Raw genomic sequence first — 26,876 nt, 5'->3', positions numbered from 1 at the left:
ATTTTTTCTTATTGACTAGTTATAAGATATGTATAAAGGTGTACTAAAAAAAACAAAGATATGTATAAAGGTACTTACAATGAGCACACCGATTACAAAGTTACACTATCATAATTAGTTAGGCATCGAAATCAATCACAAACATCTATTAAGACAGATCCGAGGCATCCTCTAATCAAATAAAGACAACTACCACTAAATCAAACCCTAATTCGTGATCTACTTTAACATTTGAAAGATAACCAAAGTTTAACTTTGTGGTTTCCTAAACGATAATTAATGCACTATATTGTTTAATTATTCTTTTCCATGAGTGAGCCAAACCAAGAAGCAGCCCGACTACCATTTTCACGTCTTTCAAGTCCAGATCAGTTAGTGACATGGAAGTTGGAAGTTAAGGTCTTCAAGAAGGGGAGGCTTTTACCTTGAGGAAACAAGTAGTGGATGAGGGTGATGATGAATGAGAAATTGAGATAAACATACAAATTACAGAACGCGAAAAAAGTTTTAATTAGTTATTAGAAAGTGTCACTGCCTTGATGTTAGGGACTTAATCATATTTTAATTAGCTAAATTTTAAGCGTATTCCAATAAACAAAACAACCCCATTCCCATCTCCATTAATAAACAATTATATCTAAAAACCAAGTCCATGAAATGGGCACATAATTAAACCCTAACCCCCATGTGAAAGGCATCAATTGATGCCTCGAATCTGGCTTCTGTCATGACTTCTTTCTGCTTTGCTTTCTCTCTCACCACAGCAAGCTGCCCTATATTTCCGGTTCGAGGCTGCTGGCTGGTTGCGACTTGCGACCCATCTTCTCATATTCTCCAGGGAAGACCAACAGAGCTTTCACATGTGGATGTGGCCATGTGGGTTTCTTTATATCATAAAATTGGTTAAAAAGCATGGATAGCTGGTGAGTTGATCATGATCAACTAATTAATTATGCTCATTATTTTACTTGGAGATTACTTAATTAATTTAGCTTGAAAACGACAAATTAAGGTAGCCACGTGATTGATGAAAATTTGCTGTAAGGAATCTTTCTGGTCATGCATCGCGTCAACTGCTTAATTGGAATTATTAACATTAGTTAATTAACCATTAAGCCACCAATAGTTAGTTAGCATTGCGTCAACACCCTCCTAATTCAATTTACACCAACTAGTAATCCTTAAACTTCTAAACTTATTTACACTTGCAAATTAGTTCTATTTAGATATTGGTATAGCTACCTTGCATTGATAAATGCTACATCTAGTGATGAAATCCAAATCTAACCAATGAAATATCCATCAAGTTCTATATCCTCATTCCAAATCTACTTGGAATTCAGTCCTCATATCTTAATTAGTTATAAAGGTTGAACGTAATTTAATTAATTGGCGGCCATAGAAGTGGTTTTTTTATTTTTTATTTTTTATTTTTATTTATTTTTATTTTCCAATAAACCATTCAACTTTATTGATTAATCAGGACATACGTTCACGTTACCGTTAACACTTTTTTTTATTTCTTTCTTTCTTTTTTTAAAGAGGGGGACAACCGTTAGTTGGCAAGACATGGTTATCTACCTATTTTTAGGTCCGGAGAGGTTATTGGGAATTTTACCTTGCCCGTGGCCGTAGTCAAGCATACTCACTAGCTCAGAGTATTGAACTTGAGAACTCCCATACTTTTTTGTTTATTGGACATCCGTAGTCCGCGTCTTTACCACTTGACCACTATTATTGTATTTACTTGGCTTTCTCCCAGCGTTTATGAAATTTCCGTTTCTCAACCCAAAACAAAGATAGAATACTAACAAAAATATTATTCTTACAAACTATTTGTACCATCTCTTAAAGCCGCATGCGTTGGTAGGCCCTACCTCTATTAGAGAGATGGTACAAATAGACGATAAGTGTAGCATACTAAATACTCTAAGCTAAGCTAAATTAATATATTGACAAACTTCAAATTAATTCGCTGAGATAGTTTGAAATCAAACTCTAATGCATGCAGTTTGAAATCAAACTCTAATGCATGTGATGACCAAGTTTTGGTTGCATACATGGAATATAGATAAAACAATTTTGCAAGCTAGGAAAGTTTGTTGGCCAAAAGGCAATATACTTGATGTGCAATTAACATCAATATTAGTTATAATATACTCAACCTAGAATTCAGTTCCGAAGTAGCTGATGAAGCTAATGAAAGTGGCAATTGTTTTCTACAGGGAATTCTTGTAAAGTGATTTCGTATGTATTAGACAAATAATTGATCCAATGAGAATTGTTATATATACATAGTGCATGAGTCATTTTAATTAGTACGAGAAGTAACTTGGAAGTTGAACTTTATGATATTTTAATATATTGAACTAAACAAGTTTAAAAAACTCTACAACTAACGTATGCATGTTTCGTATTAACTTGATTTAATACGGGTAGAAATTTGTCTTCATCAGTCTACGAATTGATCAACTGAAAAATGAAAAGAAAACATATAAGATAACTTTGAGATAATGCTTACATGGTTTCTTAACTTTTAAATTTCCATAGTTTATAACATTTACAACCAACTAAAAGTGATTTCTTTTGATTATTTTTCAATATATTTTTGTCAGTTGACAATCCTAAAGATTTACATAGCACACATATCAAATCTGTGTATTATATTACCTATAGATATCTTTTCATAGTTTCTTTTGGTGTAATCTACGTTGGGATAGTACTGTTTTTGTGTATAGATCATTAAAATTCTGCTATGTTTGTGAAGTTGAGATTTTTATATGGAAGAAAATAACAAAGAAAATTGTACGGATTTCATTGGATAAATAACATTATCCACATGTTTCATGTTTATATAATATCAAAACCAATATATATGATTGTACCTGTTTCATTTCCTAATTAAGCAACAATTATTTACAGATTGATGTTTTGGAAAATATGGATAGTGTTATTAGCTCAATCATATCTAATTAAATAGACCCACTTGTATATGTGTAAAGAGATAATATAAATGTAAATAGCTTCTTCCAATTTAAAGTGCTTTTATTTAGAGTCATGTTAGATCAGATAGTGAAGCATACTTTAAATCTTCATATACTTTTAAAAAGCCGCACTCTACTTTTTCCCGTTCTTTGCATGATAATTCTACTTTTTATGGCCTCTGGGTCTTCAGCCGGTACTGGCGCCTGCAGCAGCGCCCCTGAACCTCTGGTTGTTGTTTTCTTAAATAGCAAAAATTATATCATCAGCGTAACACACATAGTTAATTCTCGTTTCTTTACTCATAAGGTCTTGCACCTTCACATCAATTTGGTGAAGAAAAAATGTTCATTATGACGGGATACAACGGCCTGCCCTTTTATACAGGAGCCAAAAATATTTGTAACTATTCAAATTGACAGTAATTCTAGTGAAGGATATTTCTTACAAATGACAAACAAGTGTGGCATGAATTTTACAATAAAATTTTCCAAATAAGGATGACATCTGAGATGAATGTCGCGCATGTCACCACCTCTTGTGTGCTTATCAATAAATATAATAGACATTGATCAGCATCGTTTGAAATGTATAGCTAGCTCAATCCAATTAGGAGCTTCAGTTGAATATTAAACTGCGCGACAAACATGAATAAATAAAATAAAAATATTAATAAATAAACAAGAATGCTGAAACGGCTACAAAAACCCCAAGAGACTACACCGTGACTAACTTATACTACAGAGCTATGAAGTGTTATATTTATAGAGAACAAACTAACCCTAATGGTAACAAGCTAAACCCAAACTAAATTTATAAGAAAACCCAAACAATATAATACCTCAAATACTAATATTTTCCAACTGTGGATCCTGTAAGCTTTATATATATATTCTCATCTCTACCTAGCATGAGGCATTTTGGGAGCTCACTGGCTTTGGGTTCCATCATAACTCCGAAGTTAAGCGAGTTCGCATGAGAGCAATCCCATGATGGGTTACCCACTGAGAAGTTCTCGTGTGAGTTCCCAGAAACAAAATCGTGAGGGCGTGGTCGGAGCCCAAAGCGGACAATATCGTGCTACGGTGGAGTCGAGCCCGGGATGTGATGGGAGCCTGGGCCGTGATGTGACAATTTGGTATCAGAGCCAATCCTTGACCTGATGTGTGCCGACGAGGACGTCGGGCCCCTAAGGGGGGTGGATTATAACATCCCACATCGCTCAGGGGGTGGATCCTATGAGCTTTATATGTACATTCCCATCTCTACCTAGCACGAGGCCTTTTGGGAGCTCACTAGCTTCGGGTTCCATCTTAACTCCGAAGTTAAGCGAGTTCACGCGAGAGCAATCCCATGATGGGTGACCCAATGGGAAGTTCTCGTGTAAGTTCCTAGAAACAAAACCGTGAGGGCGTGGTTGGGGCCCAAAACGGACAATATCATGCTATGATGGAGTCGAGCCCGGAATGTGACATCTTCAACTCAAATTACATCCGAATTAATTACACCGTAAGGCATATCTCGGTAGATGATGAGCTACTTGGTTGTCACTCCGATGAACAAAAGAAATAGTAATCTTAGGGAACTGAACTACTGCATAATCTCCTTGGCATCGTCGATGAGATCTCCAGACGAAGCCAAAGATTCCACTTCCGCGTAATTTAATTCAGCAACTGCATCTTGTACATTAGATTCATCATGATTTAATTATTTCATATGACATTGTAAGATTAAGTACTTGTGACAAAATACAATACTACATTGCCAGATTTTCCTTCTATATTTTTATTTCCTAAGAAAAATCTGGTGTTGGTGGTTTTTCTTGTGCATGAGAGTATCATATACTTCATATCGCTGATCCATAAACTGCTCTGCTTTCATGGCCTAGCCCGAATGTTTGTCCCTACCGAACCTGACTAAACCCAGAAGTTGACACATAATGAGAACAACGCAATTTCTAAGGTGCGCAACCGAGCTTTGTGGACTGCACGTGTGGACCAAATGTGGGCCGTTGGATGAAATATGAATGACTAAAAACTAATCCATCAAAATAAGCTTAGGGTGAAACTGGCACATAAATGACCCGTCATGTGTTAAAAATGGTATCTAGCATCAGTTCAGTATTTTTGGAATTTAAACACTTCCCTCCCCACCCACTCCCCTCACCCCGACATCAACAATTACCATCTTAAATTTACCTTCTCCTCCCAAAACTCTCAATCTCCTACAGCCCTCAAACATCTTTCGAAAAGTTGCTTATAGTTCGAAAAATTTGTTGTCGTTCAATACCCAGTCGTAGTTGTGTTGTGCTTGTTGTCACTAGCCTCACTGCACTTTGACACATAAGTTTAGAAATTCAGACGAGTTTGGTTCGAGGGCGAGCAGTTAGTTCCACAAAAAGTACGTGGTGCTTGCTTGATTTGAGTTGGGTCTAGAGTCGTTGCTTCCCTAATAGTTGACATCATACTTCATTCTCCAAAGCAAATTTGAAATTTGGTGAGTTTGGTGATAGGATTTTTACCACATGCAAAAGAAGGGATAAAAACACTTAAAAATACTTGCAAGAGAACAAGGTAGTTGTAGTATAAACGGCTCAAGCAATGTCGTCCTCCACAGGGATTGAATGAATAATCTGTATTTAAAACCAACTCTTAATTAATTATTTAAAACAAAGTTTGAAAAATGTTGATTTTGGAATTTTAAAAATAATACAAACAATTTAAAAAATTTGAAAAATAGTTAAAAGAAAATGGTTTTGAAAATCAATTTAAAAAGACACTACGGTTTCCGCCGTCGTCATGAACAATCTTATAAAATTTTACCAATCACTTGTGAATTTCCATATACATTCTTTGAATGTTGGGTTTTCCTAATGCATATCCTCCTTGTGATGTTCAAGTGAAAACGTATATCTAACATGCAACCCGTCTATAATATTCAGATCAAATATACATGCAAGCCTAATTAAGTTTTGTGAAAACCCTTTGAAAAACCATGAAACCCTTAAGAGCATGATGTTTTCCTTAAGTGAACTTACAATTACTAATCACAAGAGGCTATCCTCAATTTCAGGGTGATGTTCCAACAAAAAGTTCATCAAATTACTTGTCTAAATACCCAAATGGGCGTGAATCATTAAGACAATTAGATAGTTTCAAATACGGTAATCAATAATTCAAAGCAAGCATGCATCCATCTATTGGACTAGTTATGCATAATCATAAAGAAAAATATTATTAAGTACATGGACATAAAACACCTTGTAAATAAACTTGAATTGTCAAAAGCTCTTTAAGCCAAATACTTCAAAGTAGTGCATATAGAACCCTAATGCTAAATAGCCTTATTTATACTACTACAAAATAAAATCCTTCCTAGAAAAGGTCTTCTAGAAACCAAGAAACATAATAAAATAAGATAGCTAGGAAATACATTCCTATTCTAACTTTGGGAAATCTGGGTGCACAAAGAATCCCACATTTTTGGACCACAGGGCTCCAAATTAAAACTTAGGTCGCCCTCTCCAAGTTCGTAGAAGAGCCTAATAGCAAAAACACCATCTTGGATGCCCAAAAGCCCAAATAATTTCAAAGGGTCAATTTGACAATGCTACGCGCTGCTCCTTTATTACTTCGACATAAATTCTCCGCTTAGTAGAAAAATCTGAAACATTGACATGAACAAGTTGAAGGACTCATGAACATCCTTCAATTGGTGTTTGATCACTTTTTGCTCAAGAGGAAGTCGCATGTCCTACATTGAAAATACATAACAAAACATTAAAAGCTCACCAAAACATACCAAGAATAGGGGAAAATATATAGTATAAAATCAACTCATCATTAGGAAATATGGAACCCTAGAAATAAATTTGGTTATTTATGTTAATTTGATTAATTATGGCAGTTGGTTGATGAAATTAGTTGAAAATGGGTTTAGGGTTGATGAAATTAGTTGAAATTGGTGGATTTTTGTGGAAGTTTTGGAAAATTTTTGTGGGATGTAGGTTTATGAAATGTTGTTGACAAGTTGTCTATAACGGATAGGTCGTTTAGTTTTGTTTTGTCGAAATTATATTGTTGAGTTGGGAATGATTTTTTATTTTTTTTATGAAATCATTGTTAATCTTATGAATTAACTCCGCCTGTGTAAGTTTATCTTACATTGCCGATCCCAAGCCCGGATAAAGGAGGAGGGGAAGGGCGTCAGGTAGTCGATAGCCGGCACTCCTCGGTTACGTCGAATCCTTATGAAAATGAATCCAGAACGAAATCGCGCTAAAGTTAGGACGTCAATCGTAAGTGGTGCGCTGTGTGGCCCGAGCATAGTGATAAGTGAGCAAGGGTCGCTATATCTCCATCGGCACCAGGATGCAGTGTTAAATGAGCAAGGGGGCCATAGAAACTTCTTTTCGAACGACTCCACTCAAAGTTGTTTGGGAGCATATGCTCCTATCAACTTTACACAAGACACATAAAAGAAGTACTTTGATCCTATTAGATGGGGGAGGGTGAAGAAGTTAGGATAGAAGGGTAGAGTTCAAGAGAGTAGAATGCGTTTAGGAATGTGGAATATAGGAACCTTAACGGGAAAATCTATGGAAGTAGTGGAAGTTATGGTGAGGAGAAGGATAAATATTATGTGCCTACAAGAAACTAAGTGCGTTGGTCTTAAGGCAAAGGATCTAGAAAACTCAGGGTTTAAACTTTGGTATTCGGGCACAAATAGAACCAGAAACGGTGTTGACATCATCGTTGACAAGACCTTGACACAAGATGTTGTAGATGTCAAGAGGGTAGGAGATAGAATCATAGCAATCAAGATTGTAATAGGACAAGAACTCATCAATGTGATTAGTGCGTACGCACCTCAAGTAGGGTTGGATACGAGTTCGAAGGAGAAATTTTGGGAAGACCTAGGAGACTTGGTGCAAGGAATTGCTCAGACGGAGAAGTTATTTATAGGAGGAGATTTAAATGGACATGTGGGCAAGGAGACAGGCAACTATGGAGGTTTTCATGGTGGCCATGGTTTTGGGGAGAGAAACGAGGATGGGGAAGCTATCTTGGATTTTGCAATGGCATATGATCTCTTCTTAGCCAACACCTTCTTTATGAAGAGAGAAGAAAATGTGATCATCTACAAGAGTGGATCGTCAAAAACACAAATAGATTTTCTTCTAATGAAGAAAGGGGATCATATAACTTGTAAGGATTGCAAAGTTATACCGGGAGAGAGCTTGGCGAATCAACATCGCTTGTTGGTGATGGATGTACATATCAAAAGAGTGAGAAAAAAGAACAAGACTTGGAAGTGCCCAAGGACTAGATGGTGGAATCTAAAAGGAGAAAAACAAGCCATTTTCAAAGAGAAAGTAATCATCCAGTGTGTGTGGGATAGAGAGGGGGAAGCTAGCCAAAGGTGGGATTCCATGGCTAGTTGTATCCAAAAAGTAGGAAAAGAGGTATTAGGAGAGTCCAAGGGCTTTGCTCCACACCAAAAGGAATCTTGGTGGTGGAATGAGGAGGTACAAAGAAAGGTGAAGGCTAAGAAGGAATGTTGTAAAGCCTTATACAAGGATAGGATCGATGAAAATGGTGAAAGGTATAGAAGAGCGAAGCAAGAGGCGAAGAAAGCTGTGAGAGAAGCTAAGTTAGCGGCTTATGACGATATGTATGAGCGACTAGATACCAAAGAAGGAGAGTTGGATATCTATAAACTAGCTAGAGCAAGGGAAAAGAAGACAAGGGACCTAAACCAAGTGAGGTGCATCAAGGATGAGGATGGAAAGGTTCTTGCTACAGAGAACGCGGTCAAAGACAGATCGAGAGGTTATTTTCACAATCTTTTCAATGAAGGACATGAAAGGAGTACTTCTTTAGGGGAGTTGAGTAACTCAGAAGAGTGTAGAAACTACTCATTTTATCGTCGAATCAGGAAGGAAGAAGTGATTGTAGCTTTGAAGAAGATGAAGCATAGAAAAGCAGTGGGCCCAGACGATATACCAATCGAAGTGTGGAAAGTCTTGGGAGAGACAGGTATAGCATGGCTCACTGACATTTTCAATAGGATTTTGAAAACGAAGAAGATGCCAAATGAGTGGCAAAAGAGCACTTTGGTGCCTATCTACAAGAATAAGGGTGACGTACAAAATTGCATGAACTATCAAGGTATTAAGCTAATGAGTCATACAATGAAGCTCTGGGAGAGAGTCATTGAGCATAGATTGAGGCAAGAGACACGAGTTTCGGACAACCAATTCGGGTTCATGCCAGGGCGCTCAACCATGGAGGTAATCTATCTCTTACGAAGATTGATGGAAAGATAAAAAGATGGGAAAAAGGATTTACACATGGTCTTTATAGATTTGGAAAAAGCGTATGATAGGGTCCCAAGAGACATTCTTTGGAGGATTTTAGAGAAGAAAGGAGTACGAGTAGCATATATCTAAGCTATAAAGGATATGTATGAAGGAGCAAAGACTGCCATAAGAACTCATGAAGGACAAACCGAAAGCTTCCCCATAACTGTAGGATTACATCAAGGCTCATCCTTAAGTCCTTACCTTTTTGCGTTGGTAATGGATGTGTTAATAGGACATATTCAAGATGATATTCCTTGGTGTATGCTTTTCGCAGACGATATATTGTTGATAGATGAAACTCAGGAAGGGGTAAATGCGAAGCTTAATCTTTGGAGAGAAGTGTTGGAATCTAAAGGTCTTTGCCTAAGCCGATCAAAGACAGAATATATGGAGTGCAAGTTCAGTGCAAATGGAGGCCAAAATGAGTTAGGGGTGAGGATCGGAGATCAGGAAATACCAAAGAGCGACCGTTTTCGCTACCTAGGATCTATCTTACAAAGGAATTGAGAATTAGATGGAGATCTCAACCATAGAATACAAGCTGGATGGATGAAGTGGAAGAGTGCATCTGGCGTGTTGTGTGACCGCCGTATGCCACTGAAGCTCAAGGGAAAATTTTATAGGACGGCAATAAGGCCGGCGATGTTGTATGGCACAGAATGTTGGGCGGTGAAGCATCAACACGTACACAAAATGGGTGTAGGGGAGATGAGGATGCTTCGTTGGATGTGTGGGCACACGGGAAAGGATAAGATTAGGAATGAGGATATCTGAGGTAAAGTAGGAGTAGCTGAAATTGTAGGAAAGCTGAGAGAAAATCGGTTACGGTGGTTTGGACATGTACAAAGAAGGCCTACTGACACTCCGGTTAGAAGATGCGACTACGGGACAGAGGTTCAAGGCCGAAGGGGTAGAGGAAGACCTAGGAAAACTGTGGAAGAGACTCTAAGAAAAGACTTAGAGTACTTGGATCTAATGGAGGACATGACACAGGATCGAGCACAATGGCGTTCTAAGATTCATATAGCCGACCCCACTCAGTGACTTGAATTTTTCAAGTCTCAAACCGAGAAGTTTTCCTCACTCGGGAAATTAAGGGAACACTACCTCAACCTACATGTTCCATTCACAAAGCTTCAACATACAAGCTTCAACAAAAGAAAAATTCAAAGAACTTAGTGAAGAAGGCTTTGGTGTATTTAACACAATACGTTGAAATGAAGCAAATCTTATTTATTGATATCTCCGATAAGTTACAAATATGTACATATACATGAGTCAAAATAAACAAACAAGAGGGAGCCTTCACAAAGGTTGAAGGAATATTTTGTGAAAACATGTTCATTTAAGCAACATCAATAAGCATGCAATTAACAATTAAAGGCGGAATCATGCTAGCATGCACTTAAAAACAAAACATTACCCATGAAATTCAAAGCCTAGTAGATTGGTGAACCAAAACACAACTCAAAACAAAGTGAGTTGAAATTTATACCTTTGAAGATTCCTCTTTGCATAAGCAAAGGCTAATCACCCAAAGAGATGGCCTTCATTCCTTGCATCTTAAATCTAAGGATTTGGGTGGAAGAATAGGTTTCTCCAAGTTCCCAAAATTGAGAACCTCTAAGTCTCTTCACCAAGGAGAGATTGGAGAAGAAATGAGTGACCTTGGAGTAGTGGGATTGCAAGATGCACCCCCCAAGGGGCCGGCCTCTTTAGAGAGAAATGGAGAGACATGTTCTCTCCAATTTTCCCCAAAACAAACCCTTAATGAATTTTGGCTATAAAGTCATATTTATACCTTTATTCATTTGAGTGGCAAACTTGTAAATAAGTCCAAGTTCACTACCCTAAACATCATGGCCGGCCATTGGGATATTATTGGGCTATTATGCCCTTGTGAATCTTTATTCATTAAGTTGTCATACAACCTAAGTCAATGGGCTTGACGTTCGAAGCCCATTGGGCCTAAACGTCCAAAACTATCCCGAGGTCTTTTAACGAACTTATTCGTTTGATTAATTAACATATTAATTAATCCTTGCCATAAATAAATGATTAAACCATTTAATCATTCTTACTCATCTCCGTTTAATCTCCAATCTCCACCTCTTATGGTGTGCGATCCATTAGGTTCCTTTTAGCGAGGCAGTGGGCGATTAAAACCATTTCAAATCGATTGTGAATTGAAACTTACTTTCAATTCTCCCTTTAGTGATTATACACGTTTAGGGCTTCCACAAACCATGAGTGACACCTTGCAGCATATCATGGTTACCCAAGCTAATCAGAAGAGGTAGAGAAAACCTATTCAGTTTGGGATTACAAATGCAGTACGGTCTTTCTCTAATACAATACTCTTGACCACATTGTTTGGTTTGATAGTTTATTTATTCATGTCTACTATCCAATGTGATTTGTGTGCTTATATGATTTCCTTGAATGTGATTCGGAACGCATTCCCAAATCTCATTCATACTCTGGCCAGAGATTCTAAATCATATCATAGAGTATTCTCCCTCAAACAGTTTGAAGGTTAGAGATCCCTTGTTGCGCATTCACTTGCCTCCATGACTAAGTGGCTTAACCCCAACGATGCCGTGGACACCCCGATGGGGTGACTTTGACATAATCAAAGATCAAGGACTTAACCACAAGACAACTGTGATGCCTCAGGTCAAAGGACTAATTTGCATTATCCCAAACATGAGTTCTCATGTGACATGAGTATGAGAACTCTTCGTTGATCACGTTCAGTGAACTCATTCTCTACTGAGCACCTACGTACTTGTCTTGATGTCACACACACCAATGACTCGAGACTAGTCACTCTCCCTGAGAGAAGACATAGCACGTACCGATCTTGACGGACTGTCAATGCCCAATTGACAATCCTATGATCAGGAACATTTAGGATGTGTCTACGAAAGAATGGTCTCATGAATCTAACTTCATTAGATTGCATTCTCCCAATCACATATTCCTTGGACTTTATCGTTTAAGCATATAACATTTATATGAGACGGCTCAAACAATAATCTTTTGTTGGAAATGTGCCCTAAAACCAATCATGTGATGATACTTTACGGACATTTCACATGTTAAACTAATCTAGTTTAATATAAAGGGCAAAGATTATTGTTTGAGCCGTCTCATATAAATGTTATATGCTTAAACGATAAAGTCCAAGGAATATGTGATTGGGAGAATGCAATCTAATGAAGTTAGATTCATGAGACCATTCTTTCGTAGACACATCCTAAATGTTCCTGATCATAGGATTGCCAATTGGGCATTGACAGTCCGTCAAGATCGGTACGTGCTATGTCTTCTCTCAGGGAGAGTGACTAGTCTCGAGTCATTGGTGTGTGTGACATCAAGACAAGTACGTAGGTGCTCAGTAGAGAATGAGTTCACTGAACGCGATTAACGAAGAGTTCTCGTACTCATGTCACATGAGAACTCATGGTTGGGATAATGCAAAGTAGTCCTTTGACCTGAGGCATCACAGTTGTCTTGTGGTTAAGTCCTTAATCTTTGATTATGTCAAAGTCACCCTATCGGGGTGTCCACGGCATCATTGGGGTTAAGCCACTTAGTCATGGAGGCAAGTGAATGCGCAACAAGGGATCTCTAACCTTCAAACTGTTTGAGGGAGAATACTCTATGATATGATTTAGAATCTCTGGCCAGAGTATGAATGAGATTTAGAAAAGTCGTTCTAAATCACATTCAAGGTAATCATATAAGCACACGAATCACATTGGATAGTAGACATGAATAAATAAACTATCAAACCAAACAATGTGGTCAAGAGTATTAGATTAGAGAAAGACCGTATTGCATTTGTAATCCCAAACTGAATAGGTTTTCTCTACCTCTTCTGATTAGCTTGGGTAACCATGATATGCTGCAAGGTGTCACTCATGGTTTGTGGAAGCCCTAAACGTGTGTAATCACTAAAGGGAGAATTGAAAGTAAGTTTGAATTCACAATCGATTTGAAATGGTTTTAATCGCCCACTGCCTCACTAAAAGGAACCTAATGGATCGCACACCATAAGAGGTGGAGATTGGAGATTAAACGGAGATGAGTAAGAATGATTAAATGGTTTAATCATTTATTTATGGCAAGGATTAATTAATATGTTAATTAATCAAACGAATAAGTTCGTTAAAGACCTCGGGATAGGTTTTGGACCTTAAAGCCCAATGGGCTTCGAACGTCAAGCCCATTGACTTAAGTTGTATGACAACTTAATGAATAATGATTCACTAAGACCCAAAAGCCCAAACAACACCCCATGGCCGGCCATTTAGAGGAAGGGTAGTGAACTTGCTTTAATTACAAGTTTGCCACTCAAATGAATAAAGGTATAAATATGACTTTATAGCCTTTTATTCATTAGGGTTTCTTTTAGAGAAAATTGGTGAGAACTTGTCTCTCCATTTTCTCTCTAGGAGGCCGGCCCCCTTGGGGGGTGCATCTTGCAATCCCACTACTCCAAGGTCACTCATTTCTTCTCCAATCTCTCCTTGGTGAAGAGACTTAGAGGTTCCCTACTTTGGGAACTTGGAGAAACCTATTCTTCCATCCAAAAATATAGATTTAAGATGCAAGGAATGAAGGCCCTCTCTTTGGGTGATTAGCCTTTGCTTATGCAAAGAGGAATCTACAAAGGTATAAATCTCAACTCACTTTGTTTTGAGTTGATTAATGGTTCACCAATCTACTAGGCTTTGAATTTCTTGGTTAATGTTTTGTTTTTAAGTGCATGCTAGCATGATTCCGCGTTTAATTGTTAATTGCATGCTATATGATGTTGCTTAAATGAACATATTTTCACAAAATCATCCTTCAAGTGGTATCAGAGCCTAGGTCTAGTAGTTGGTGAATCCTTTTGGGTTTTGTAGTTCATAGTTTGTGATTTAAAAGTTGTAATATGTTACAAGCTTTATTCTTGTTTCTTTGAATGTAAATTTTGTTGGAAAATTTGCCATCTCAAATGTTGTAGATGTAGTTCATATGAGCATGAATATTGGAGCTAAAATTTGGTGCCATGACTTTGGGAATTTTCGGCCAAATACAAAGGGTGGATTTTTGGGTTCTTGTTTGACTTGTTAAAAGTGTTCAAGTGACTTTTGGAACCCCTATGTACCCTAGTTTGGTTAGATGTTATTTCCCTAAAGTTTGAATGGTTTTGGAATGTTTTTGGGTGGAAAAAGTTCATGGAAAAATTTTGGGTTTTTTCATGAATGTTCTTCATTGTTCTTGACATTTTTGCCAAGAACAAAAAGGTTTGTGTTTTGATTCAAAGTTTTGAATTATTTCATAAAGTTTATGTTTTATGCATTTTCAAATGTTTAAATGTTTTAGATATTTGTTTAAATGGCAATAGAAATAATGGTGGGTTTGAAAGGATTAAAACCCTTTCACACACACCACTTGTTCACTTGCATGCTTTATGTCAAACTACAAATCAACACACACATCACTCCATTTCTTCTTCCAAAACTGGCCCTCCCTCAAGTGGGAGTACTTTTGGGTCTTTTATGCAATTACATAAAGTTTTGATACTTTTGTGTATTTGCACTTTGGCCCAAAAGTTTACGTTTTTACGTTTAGGTCCAAAAACGCTAAAGGACAAATTGTTTTGATCCTTTAATGAAGTTTTTGCATTGATTAAATTTTGGGTTCTATTGTAATTACATGAAGTAGTGGACTTTTGTGTCTTTACAAAGTGTCCCCAAAAGTTTTGCAACATAGCCCAAAAGTTGAGGTTAATTGCTTTATGGCCCAAAAGTTGTGGTTATTGCATATTGGCCCAAATTAAGTAGAGAACAAAAATTGTTTTGTCTCTTTAAATGAGAATTGGATTTTCATTTTGTTTAGCTCCATTTAAATCAATTTTATGGATACAAAAACCAAATGAAAATGTTGCATTCAATTTAATTAGTTAAAGTGTTAATTAATTAAAGGGTGATTATGAACCTAAGCCTAATATAATTGAGCTATGTGAAAGGCCGTTTCAAATTTGTTTGAACCATGGGAATGTGTAGATTAGATTTTGGTTGTAATTTGATTTGATCAAATGTTGTAAAAGGGCTTAAGCTCTTCTTTACTTTAAAGTAATTTGTTTTATGCAAATGTTGTAATGAGCATAAGCTCACCTTTACTTTGAAGTACTTCTTTCTTGCTTTATATGATATGCATGAAAATGAAGTAGTTGGGTCCAACGCCCCTAAGACAACACGCCTTAATGTGATTAAACGCGTAACTAAAATCAATCACCATCCCTAGACCAAGATTCAACACAAGGCTCGTGTTGAATCTAAAGAAAGGTTCATAGTCATCCTAAGGCCCTAAGGCAACTATATAGTCCATCAAATGAATGCAAAGGTTATGTTAGTAGTATCATATACTCTTGCTTTAAAAACCATTTTATAAGCATAGTGGGAGTATTATATACAACTAAAAACAATCATATGGACCAATAGTTGTAATAGGACCAAAATAGTTTTAATAGAGATTAAAATGTATGTTTATATGTGATGAGACCTAAAACCCTCAACCAAACCATTATTAAGTTGATAAGCGTGAGAGTGCTTAGAACACTCTTTCGTAGGCCTTCCACCGTGGTGGGATCCAATCGTTTATGACTTGTACACCGGCTTCACCCTATCATGGGGGAGTACAAAGTGCATGCTTATACTCAGGAGGAATCCATAAACATATGATGAGGTTGGTGTAGGCAACGAGGATGGCCAATATCATATCATTGTGAGGCTATTCTTGAACCCCTTCATGAACTAAGCATGGTGGGAATGACTTAACTAAGTGCAATGGAGCCAATATCATATCATTGTGAGGTAACATTCTCTAGAGGCCAAATAAGATGGGTACTTGCATTAGTTGCAAATGAGTAAGCGTACTCTCTCATTATTATTAATGCTAGCCAATATCATATCATTGTGAGGTGGGCTTGGTAATAGTGAGCCTCCCATAACCTACTAGGAGTTTCATCCAAAACTCTCGAATTCCTTTGAGGGATATGGAATTTGCCAAAAATAGTGGGTGGTGCTATTTGATTTAAAGACCCGAATCAAAAAGCTTAAAATCAATCAATTTATATTCATTATGTATTTGTTTACCAATATATTTGCAAACGCTATCCAACACTTGACAAATAAAACCGAATGTTTTAGTTTCCGGACTTGGTACCACAATCCCAAAGAATGTCTTAAAAGGATTGCATATGTATCTAAGTAGTCTCATCCTCACAATCTTCCTAATGATAATGTATCATTGGAAGAACATGTTAGAAAAGTCTATCATGAAGAGGACAACACAAACAACCAATGCTTATTCCTTCGTTATATGAACAAAGGAACTTACGAAGATTAGCATAAAGAAAAGGACACTTTTAGTGTTATTAGTTCTTCACTTACAAATCGTTGTATGAAGAAATAATGAGTTGTTTTGAACAACCCTTAGTCAATGCAAACACTTAGTGCTTGTTTCTTTGTTAAATGAACAAAGAACTTAAGAAGAAAGCACAAAGGCATGGACACTTAATGTGCCATGATTCTTCACTTACAAATTGTTGTATGAAGAAATGAGAGTTGCTTTGAACAACTCTTGAAAGTTTGTAATTATGTTTAGAACATAATGGTTGGTTGACAAAAATAGTCCATCAACATGGACTTATGATGATTTTGAATCATTGAGTGTTGAAGTATTAAAACACTTCTAGAGACGGGAACTAGGCAAGGACTTCACCTTTGTGTCCCTATCCTAATCGTTCACTAAGTTTATTGTAAACTATGTAGTGTACAATAACCACATGCTCTCCAAAATGTTTGATGTGTATAACACAATTGAAATAAATTTCAAGAGAGATAGTGGGAGTTTAGGGACCTTGACTATGGTAGTCAAAGGAGAAGTCAAATGAAGAAAGCGAAATAACTCCAAGGGAACAAACTTTCTTTATGAAAGGATGGACATTGGAAGGGGTATTTGCAAGAAATGTCTTGCAAGTGTCAAGAACACACCTTTCGAAGGCGTTGTAAATTGTTCTTGAATAGTTCAAAACAGTTGGTTCTTCTACTTGAATGTTTGATTCCGTATTAGTAACTAACTTTTACAATCGTTGTAAAAGTATGGCTAATAAGAAGTAGAAGATATATGAGAGAAGAGAAAGTACTTCACATTCGGAAAGCGAATAAAATATAGATTTCTGCGAAAGCAGATGATACTTACTTCCTCATATGAACTACCAAAGAAATTGGAAAAACCAAAGATTGTCTTTACATTCCAATTTTAAGGAATTTAATTCCGTCACTATAGTAGAGATGGATGAATGTTTTGTTTGACAAAACATTGTTCTTTATTAATCAATGATTGGATTATAGTAATCTAATTGATTGTCTCTATAGTAGAGATGATATGGTAGTGTTAACTGTTTAGAATACAACGATGCTTAAAACCCAAAAGGTTGCAAAGTAGTTACTAATCCCAACTAAAGTTGTGATACCTCTAAAACATAAATTACGAGTTGGTCATAGATGGACGCTTTGGATCATTAGATCCGGATCCAATACCTTCTTGTTAAAATTGTATAGAGGCGAAATGTTCGAATCTTTATTCTTTTGGAAAGAAGAAAGAATCACAAAGTTGTTGAGGTTAATTCACTTAGATGTTAGTGGCACTTGTCCACAAACATAATACTACTCATGTTGGATAACATTCACCGAAGATCACTCTCGGTTGGACTATAGTTTATTTTTGAATAAACACAAGTCCGAATACTTTGCAAAATGTTTCAAAGAATTCAAGAAATGTAAGTTGATGAGTAAGACGTCTAAAGTATTTACATCCTCAGATTTGATCCAAGGAATGGTAACACTTTAGAATAGTTTTCTTGAAAGATATCAAGGAAAGAAGCATCATAAGATAATGGATTTCTCCATTAGGAGAAGAACGAACTTGAATAAGATTTAGTTCGTTGGATATTATCAATTACCCATATATATAGGATATATACTTCTAAAAACAATATGATTGTCAATTAGAAGATCTTCCGAATTTTTCATGACTCCATAAGATGTAGTTGGAAAGAAAGACAAATCTTAAGCATGTTAAGATTTGGGGTTGTGTGTTAATACACAATATTTGTTTGATAACAATCTTGTAGGATATCCTTAAATTAACTTTTGGATATCGCTTCTATAAACCAACTAACAAATGTTGTTTTGTTGGGTAGTTCATTGTAATCCTACAATGTGATTTGCCTAAGAGCAAATGAACGAAGGATAGAACTCAAAGAATGGTTCTTTGAGAGACAAGAAAGTAATCAACAAATATAACAACCTAGTTCCTATACCACAAGCTCCAAGGTAGTCGAGAAGGATTTATAAACCGTCTCAGTTGAATGGTATGAACTTTATGACTATGTCATAGAGTTGCACCTCTTAATTCGAAAGAAATAAGAATGAAAATCCTTATGACTACATTGAGTGCATATACGATATATACTCATGGGAATGGTAAAGTACCATTTGACCCGAAATAATGAAACCTTCATAAGCTAATTGGTAGCTTAAGGTGACTACAATCAAATAGAATGGTTGACTTTGAAGGAACCATTTTTGACGTAGTCTTAGTTTCAATTAATTCGAAGATTGCTAGCTACAACTAAATGGTGATTCAATGTTTGGACATAATATGGGTTTCCGAAACCATTATTAAGATAGTCTTGATAATATATGTCTAAAACTATGAATCACAAGACATATAAGTTGTAGAGATCCATCCATCATGGATCTTAGCAAGCTAGTGGGAGCTATAAGCGTCTTATGAGAGAAAGGTCAAATCGTTTGATTTATCATAAAGATGTAAATGAATCTTTTGTTTACTAGTTTTACAAAAGATTAGTGGGAGTTAATCATATTCCTAAATTTGTATATATATATATATATATTTATGTGATATATATGAATATATGTATGATATATTAATTTTGGAAATGAAAAGAATATTTCTTCGTTAAAGTTATGACTTTAAACATTATATGAAGATAGAATGTATATGGGAGACATAGTCTATATACATGGGATGGAAATCTATATTGATAGATTTTAGGATATAATTTGATTATATAAATCCCTAATAATAGACAAAAGATGCTAGGAAGTTTCTCATATGATGATAAACTTTAATCAGAAGAACAACTCTAGTGAGACTAGGAGGTAGCTCTTCTCAAAGGGAACGTACCCTTTGACTCCCAAAGAAATAATGCGTAAATAGAATCCTTTATGCGTAAGCAGAAAGGTGATTTATGTATTTCATATTGTATGAAAAACATTGATATGGGTTGTACCTAGAAAGGTACAAGACGATATCAGTGTAAGCCCAGGATCAGAACCATGGCAACTGTCAAGTAAGTCCTTAAGTATTTAAGAAATACTAAAGGATAAATTCCTCAAAGATTGAGGAAGAATAAGAGTAACGTAATGGAATCGTAAATGTATTAAATTATGAATCTAATACATCATTGGATGTTTCTTCATTACTAATGAAGAGATAAACGGATATCTCTTTATTATGACTAAAGAGATATTTGGATGGAAACATTAAAGTAATGACTTTAGTGTGTTCCATTATGAATGCAAAATATATTGCCATATAGAAGTTTACAACAATGTTGTTTGGATGGGAAAGTTCATTTATGAACTCCCTATTCGGTTCCAACCAGAAAGTGTATGACACTAATGGGGCGATAGCTCAAGCCAGGGAATCAAGGTCTCATCAAGGTCCAAACTCAAATGAGAGACTGAACCACATGATTGAGAATCATGTATAATGGTGACGTCGTTATTCTCAAGGTTGCTTCTAGGGATAACATATAGATATCCATTGCCTAGGCCTACTATTCAGCCATTTATGAAATGACTACATAAGAGGTATCATCACTGATGACTAAGCTGATTGGCTCTAGTGCAAGTGGGAGATTGTTGGAAATGTGCCCTAAAACCAATCATGTGATGATACTTTACGGACATTGCAAGTGGGCAAAGATTATTGTTTGAGCCGTCTCATATAAATGTTATATGCTTAAACGATAAAGTCCAAGGAATATGTGATTGGGAGAATGCAATCTAATGAAGTTAGATTCATGAGACCATTCTTTCGTAGACACATCCTAAATGTTCCTGATCATAGGATTGCCAATTGGGCATTGACAGTCCGTCAAGATCGGTACGTGCTATGTCTTCTCTCAGGGAGAGTGACTAGTCTCGAGTCATTGGTGTGTGTGACATCAAGACAAGTACGTAGGTGCTCAGTAGAGAATGAGTTCACTGAACGCGATTAACGAAGAGTTCTCATACTCATGTCACATGAGAACTCATGGTTGGGATAATGCAAAGTAGTCCTTTGACCTGAGGCATCACAGTTGTCTTGTGGTTAAGTCCTTAATCTTTGATTATGTCAAAGTCACCCTATCGGGGTGTCCACGGCATCGTTGGGGTTAAGCCACTTAGTCATGGAGGCAAGTGAATGCGGAACAAGGGATCTCTAACCTTCAAACTGTTTGAGGGAGAATACTCTATGATATGATTTAGAATCTCTGGCCAGAGTATGAATGAGATTTAGAAAAGTCGTTCTAAATCACATTCAAGGTAATCATATAAGCACACGAATCACATTGGATAGTAGATTTGAATAAATAAACTATCAAACCAAACAATGTGGTTAAGAGTATTAGATTAGAGAAAGACCGTATTGCATTTGTGACCTCGGGATAGGTTTTGGACCTTAAGGCCCAATGGGCTTCGAACGTCAAGCCCATTGACTTAAGTTGTATGACAACTTAATGAATAATGATTCACTAAGACCCAAAAGCACAAACAACACCCCATGGCCGGCCATTTAGAGGAAGGGTAGTGAACTTGCTTTAATTACAAGTTTGCCACTCAAATGAATAAAGGTATAAATATGACTTTATAGCCTTTTATTCATTAGGGTTTCTTTTAGAGAAAATTGGTGAGAACTTGTCTCTCCATTTTCTCTCTAGGAGGCCGGCCCCCTTGGGGGGTGCATCTTGCAATCCCACTACTCCAAGGTCACTCATTTCTTCTCCAATCTCTCCTTGGTGAAGAGACTTAGAGGTTCCCTACTTTGGGAACTTGGAGAAACCTATTCTTCCATCCAAAAATATAGATTTAAGATGCAAGGAATGAAGGCCCTCTCTTTGGGTGATTAGCCTTTGCTTATGCAAAGAGGAATCTACAAAGGTATAAATGTCAACTCACTTTGTTTTGAGTTGATTAATGGTTCACCAATCTACTAGGCTTTGAATTTCTTGGTTAATGTTTTGTTTTTAAGTGCATGCTAGCATGATTCCGCCTTTAATTGTTAATTGCATGCTATATGATGTTGCTTAAATGAACATGTTTTCACAAAATTATCCTTCATCTTTGCCCTTTATAGTTAAACTAGATTAGTTTAACATGTAAAATGTCCGTAAAGTATCATCATATGATTGGCTTTAGGGCACATTTCCAACAAAGGTTGCTTAGGAGAAGTCTCAGCAGTCGGTAGAGCCTCAGAAAGAGAAGGCACCGGAGGGGGAGCATTTAGAGCCTCAGTACTGGGCAGAACCCTAGAAGGAGGAGGCATCGGAGGTTGATCATTTGGAGCTTCATTACGCGGTACAGCCCTAGAAGACGAAGGCAATAAATGCCCTTGGAACAAACCCACAAACCTCTGATGATCAAGTAAAATCTGACCATCAGATTCCTTAATCTGATTAAGCTTCCTCTTCATGTTTGTAGCATAGTCATGTGCGAGCCAGTGCAACTGTTTATTTTCATTCTTGAGCCCTCTAATCTTCTATTTGAGACTCATCACTTCAGCAGCCAATGATTCAACTTGGCGGGTTCGAGCAAATAGGCGTTGGGCCATATTAGACACAGAACCGGCACACTGAACACTGAGAGCCAGAGAATCCTTAACAGCCAACTCATCAGACCTTTTGGAAAGTAGTCTGTTACCTTTGGGAGTGAGAAGGTTCCTGGCCACCACCGCAGCGGTCATATCATTCTTCATCATGGAATCCCCAACGGTCAGATGACCAGTAGGGGATAAGAAGGATGGGTGCCATATGTTGTCTGGAGAAGGCGTGGCTGCCTCTTCAACAAGGTTCAAGTCAAAATGACGGTCGGAGGGGCCAGACATTTTCAAAGGTGTTGAAGAGAGAAGAGGTTGGACAAATCAAGATCTTAGAAGTGCAAGAAGAGAGCTTCTACTGGTGTGCTTTGGAACTTAATGCCAGCCCCTATAAAAATCTGCACTCGACGAAGCTTCAGAAATCGAAGAGGTGCCTGTTCAGAAATCGAAGAGGCATTTACTTTCTCAAAAGCTGGGCTGCTCAGAGACCACGAAGGCCGATCTCAGAAATCGAAGAGGCGTTTGCTTTCTTAAAAGCTGGGTTGCTCAAAGAGAACGAAGGCCGATCTCAGAAATTGAATAGGCGCTTGCTTTCTCAAAAGCTGGGCTGCTCAGAGACCACGAGGGCCGATCTCAGAAATCGAAGAGGCACCTACCTTTTCAGCCTTGTTAGCACCTGTCACATGCACACTCAGCTTTGCGGAAATTACAGGCATTCTGTCGAAGATTTCTGGTGAAGTAGAAAGCACGTGAATCTTACGGTTCAATCATCCACTTTCCACACGCAACATCAGCTCAAGGGTACCACAGATAACTTTGCCAAAGATCTTTGACAAAGTTTAGACACATGAAGCTTGCAGCTCCCACTACATCGCTATGACCAAGAAGGGTAAAAGAATAGCAAAGAAACAACACTAACAAAGTTTAGACACATAAATTTTGAAGGTCTAGCTACCATATTATTACCCACAAGGGTAAAGGAACAGCACCACTGCTGGATAATTGGAAAGTCCCTGTGTGTCAACCTCTGTGCTCCGTGGCAAGGTAGACTAGCAAACATGCCCAACCTTTACTCACATTCGAGAAAACACTCCCAACAAGATTGCTTGCTCCAAAATCGAAGAGGCACCGCCCTCCGAATCTCGAGAGCTAGACTCCCAACATGATTACTTTCTCAAAATTCGAAGAGGCACCGCCCTTCGAATCTCGAGAGCTAGACTCCCAGCAGGATTGCTTTCTTAAAAATCGAAGAGGCACCGTTCTCTGAATCTCGAGAGCTAGATCCCCGACAGGATTGCTTGTTTGAAAACCGAAGAGGCACTGCTTTCTCAACTTCGAGAGCCAGATCTCCTTGGATAAAGCTTGTCTGTAATCTTCACACGCAACATCAGCTTTCCTGATACCACGGACAACTTTTTCAAAGTGCTCTGACAGAGTTAAAACACAAGAAGCTGGCAGCTCCCATTATCGTGCTATGACCAAGCAGGGTAAATGAATAGCATTACTACTTGTTGTTAGGGAGACTCTTATATATGTCGACCTCCATCCTCAACAGACAGGCAGACCTGCAAAAATGCTCAACCCTTCGTCATATTTGAGAGGGCACTCCCAACGAAGCCTCTCGAAATACTCAGCTTTCTTTCCCCCCGATAATACCTCTGCAAACAAGCTACACCAGAGCAAGAATATCTCATATTATCAGGGTTAAAAGCAAGAGTATCCCATATCATGCTTTTTCCCTGTCTTTTCCTTTGGCCTTGTTCTTACCTGCAAGACAAAGAGAAAGAGAGCAATCAGTCAGCACTTGGAATCAAGCTTCCAGTCAGGAACTGACTGCCTGGAACCCCTTACCTGATTACTTACCTGGCATTGCTCTCGAGTACTCATCTTCAACATCTTATGCTTCCAGAGAAGATACCATATTTGCCTGAGGAACAGATAGGGCAAGTCAGAAGGATACAAGGAAGCATGTGATGACAAGCATAATAGAACACATGCCGATACATCCACTACTTTGTCAACAGCAAAAGTATCCTATATCAGTAAGGTCGAACGTACTTTAGATTTGATGGACCTGTTTTGACCTTCAAATTCTTGAGTCAGCCTTATACTCTAGAGGAAACCAGAAAACCCTCTAGCCCAGTTCAAGAATAAGCCTGTGGAAAGTTACTTCTTCAAAAGCAAAAGTATCTCATATCATCTCTTCTCCTTTTTCTTCTCTTTATCCTTCATGCTGCCTTCAAGATTGGGAGAATGAGAACAATCAGGCGGAACTCGAAATCAAACTTCTGATCTAGGACTGATTGCTTGGAGCTCTGATTGCTTACCTTGTCTGTTACCTCTTTCAGCAGATCCCCTAGCTCGACGACTTGGGGGACTCCTACTACATTGTTTGTATCGCGCTTGACCAAGCCTGAAACTACAAGTAAGCTTCAAGCGAAATTGATACATTACCTTGTGCATCTCCACCAGTTAAAGATACCACCCCTGGATGGAGGAAGAGTACTTCAAGAGAAGATGCCACATCTACCTATGAGACAGATAAGGCAAGTGAGGACGATATCATACTTCGGTACTTAGAAGCTTCGTGATTACGAGATCATTCTCCCACAATATTTCCTAATGTCATTTGTACTAAATCATTCACTTGTACTCACTAAAGGAGAGCTTGAACCTATGTACTTATGTAAACCCTTCACAATTAATGAGAACTCCTCTACTCCGTGGATGTAGCCAATCTAGGTGAACCACGTACATCTTGTGTTTGCTTTCCTGTCTCTATCCAGTTACATACTTATCCACACTAATGACAGGAGCAATCTAGCGAAGATCACAAACTTAATACTTTCTGTTGTACCAAAGTCCTCACTGATTTTATGCATTAACAATCCTTAAGTCCTTACCTTTTTGCGTTGGTAATGGATGAGTTAACAGGACATATTCAAGATGATATTCCTTAGTGTATGCTTTTCACAAACGATATAGTGTTGATAGATGAAACTCAGGAAGGGGTAAATGCGAAGCTTAACCTTTGGAGAGAAGTGTTGGAATCTAAAGGTCTTCGCCTAAGCCAATCAAAGAAGAATATATGGGGTGCAAGTTCAGTGAAAATGGAGGCCAAAATGAGTTAGGGGTGAGGATCGGAGATCAGGAAATACCAAAGAGATACCGTTTTCGCTACCTAGGATCTATCTTGCAAAATAACGGAGAATTAGATGAAGATCTCAACTATAGAATACAAGCTGGATGGATGAAGTGGAAGAGTGCATCCGGCGTGTTGTGTGACCGTTGTAGGCCATTGAAGCTCAAGGAAAATTTTATAGGACGGCAATATGGCCGGTGATGCTGTATGGCACAGAATGTTAGGCGGTGAAGCATCAACATGTACACAAAATGGGTGTAGCGGAGATGAGGTTGCTTCGTTGGATGTGTGGGCACACAAGAAAGGATAAGATTAGGAATGAGGATATCCGAGGTAAAGTAGGAGTAGCCAAAATTGAAGGAAAGATGAGAGAAAATCGGTTACGGTGGTTTGGACATGTGTAAAGAAGGCCTACTGACGCTCCGGTTCGAAGATGTGACTACGGGACATAGGTTCAGGGCCGAAGGGGTAAAGGAAGATCTAGGAAAACTTTGGAAGAGACCCTAAGAAAAGACTTAGAGTATTTGGATCTAATGGAGGACATGACACAAAACCGAGCACAATGGCGTTCTAGGATTCATATAGCCGACCCCACTTAGTGGGAAAAGGCTTTGTTGTTGTTGTTGTTGTATTGTTAATCTTATGAATTAAGTTGATAGTACTTAAGTCATAAAGGTTTATTCGCTGTAGATGTAGTGTTATGAAAACTTGTTGATGACAGGTTATGTATAAGAGATACGTCGTTCAATTTTATTTTGTTGAAGTTATATTATTGAGTTGGGAATGGTTTGTGGTGATGAAATCGTTGTTAATCTTATGAATTAAGTTAATATTACTTAAGTCGTGAATGTTTGTTCACTGTAGAAGTTGATATTACTTAAGTCATGAAGGTTGTGTTAATGTTATACATTGTTAAATTTGGTTGTTATCAAGGTATATATTGTTCAATTTGGTTGTGCTGAATGCTTGTATTGTTATGTGTATAAAACATGGCAACTCAGAGGGTTCATTTAGTAACAAAAGAGAAAAAATCGTATAAGGGAAAAGTGAACAACCTTTCTCAACCAAGTTACTTTCTAGGAGTCGTGCGTTAAAAGTTTAATGACACACAACTTGCTGGTTTTAGGGCATCATGCTTTGGATACTTAGGGTGTGTTTTTTGTACCAGACTATCTCAGACTGGACTGGCTTCAAGGACTAAGCTGGACAAGCTTAGAATAGATTAACCTGGACTAACTTAGTGAAGTGTTTGGTGTAGTTTCGGACTAAAGAGCAGGATAATAAAAATTATTGTTCTTTTTTTTTTTTTCTAGAAGTCTCTATGTCTCTCCCTTTTTCTCTAGTCAAACTATCTCTACTCATTTTTCTCCAACGATTTTTATGTTTTTTGGGTTTAGTTTGCAATCTACATCACTCCCATCGTTGATTCAAGCTCATCTC

The 26,876-nt window shown here is 37.6% G+C and overlaps 1 protein-coding gene across 1 annotated transcript in view; it reads right to left on the bottom strand.

Moving 5' to 3' along the window:
* LOC126626447 (uncharacterized) overlaps window positions 1-22,626 on the bottom strand; it is an 88,613-nt gene extending 65,987 nt beyond the window's left edge. Inside the window, exon 1 of the mRNA XM_050295772.1 lies at window positions 22,399-22,626. Coding sequence (XP_050151729.1) covers window positions 22,399-22,582 — 184 coding nt within the window. The 5' untranslated portion in view covers window positions 22,583-22,626. The remainder of the gene's footprint in view (window positions 1-22,398) is intronic.
* Window positions 22,627-26,876: the final 4,250 nt, after the last annotated feature.

The sequence above is a fragment of the Malus sylvestris genome, chromosome 6 (genome assembly GCF_916048215.2).
Source record: "Malus sylvestris chromosome 6, drMalSylv7.2, whole genome shotgun sequence".
Classification (NCBI taxonomy): Eukaryota; Viridiplantae; Streptophyta; class Magnoliopsida; order Rosales; family Rosaceae; genus Malus; species Malus sylvestris.
The sequence above is the reverse complement of the archived record's forward strand: the minus strand, read 5'-3'. Positions and strand labels throughout refer to the sequence as shown.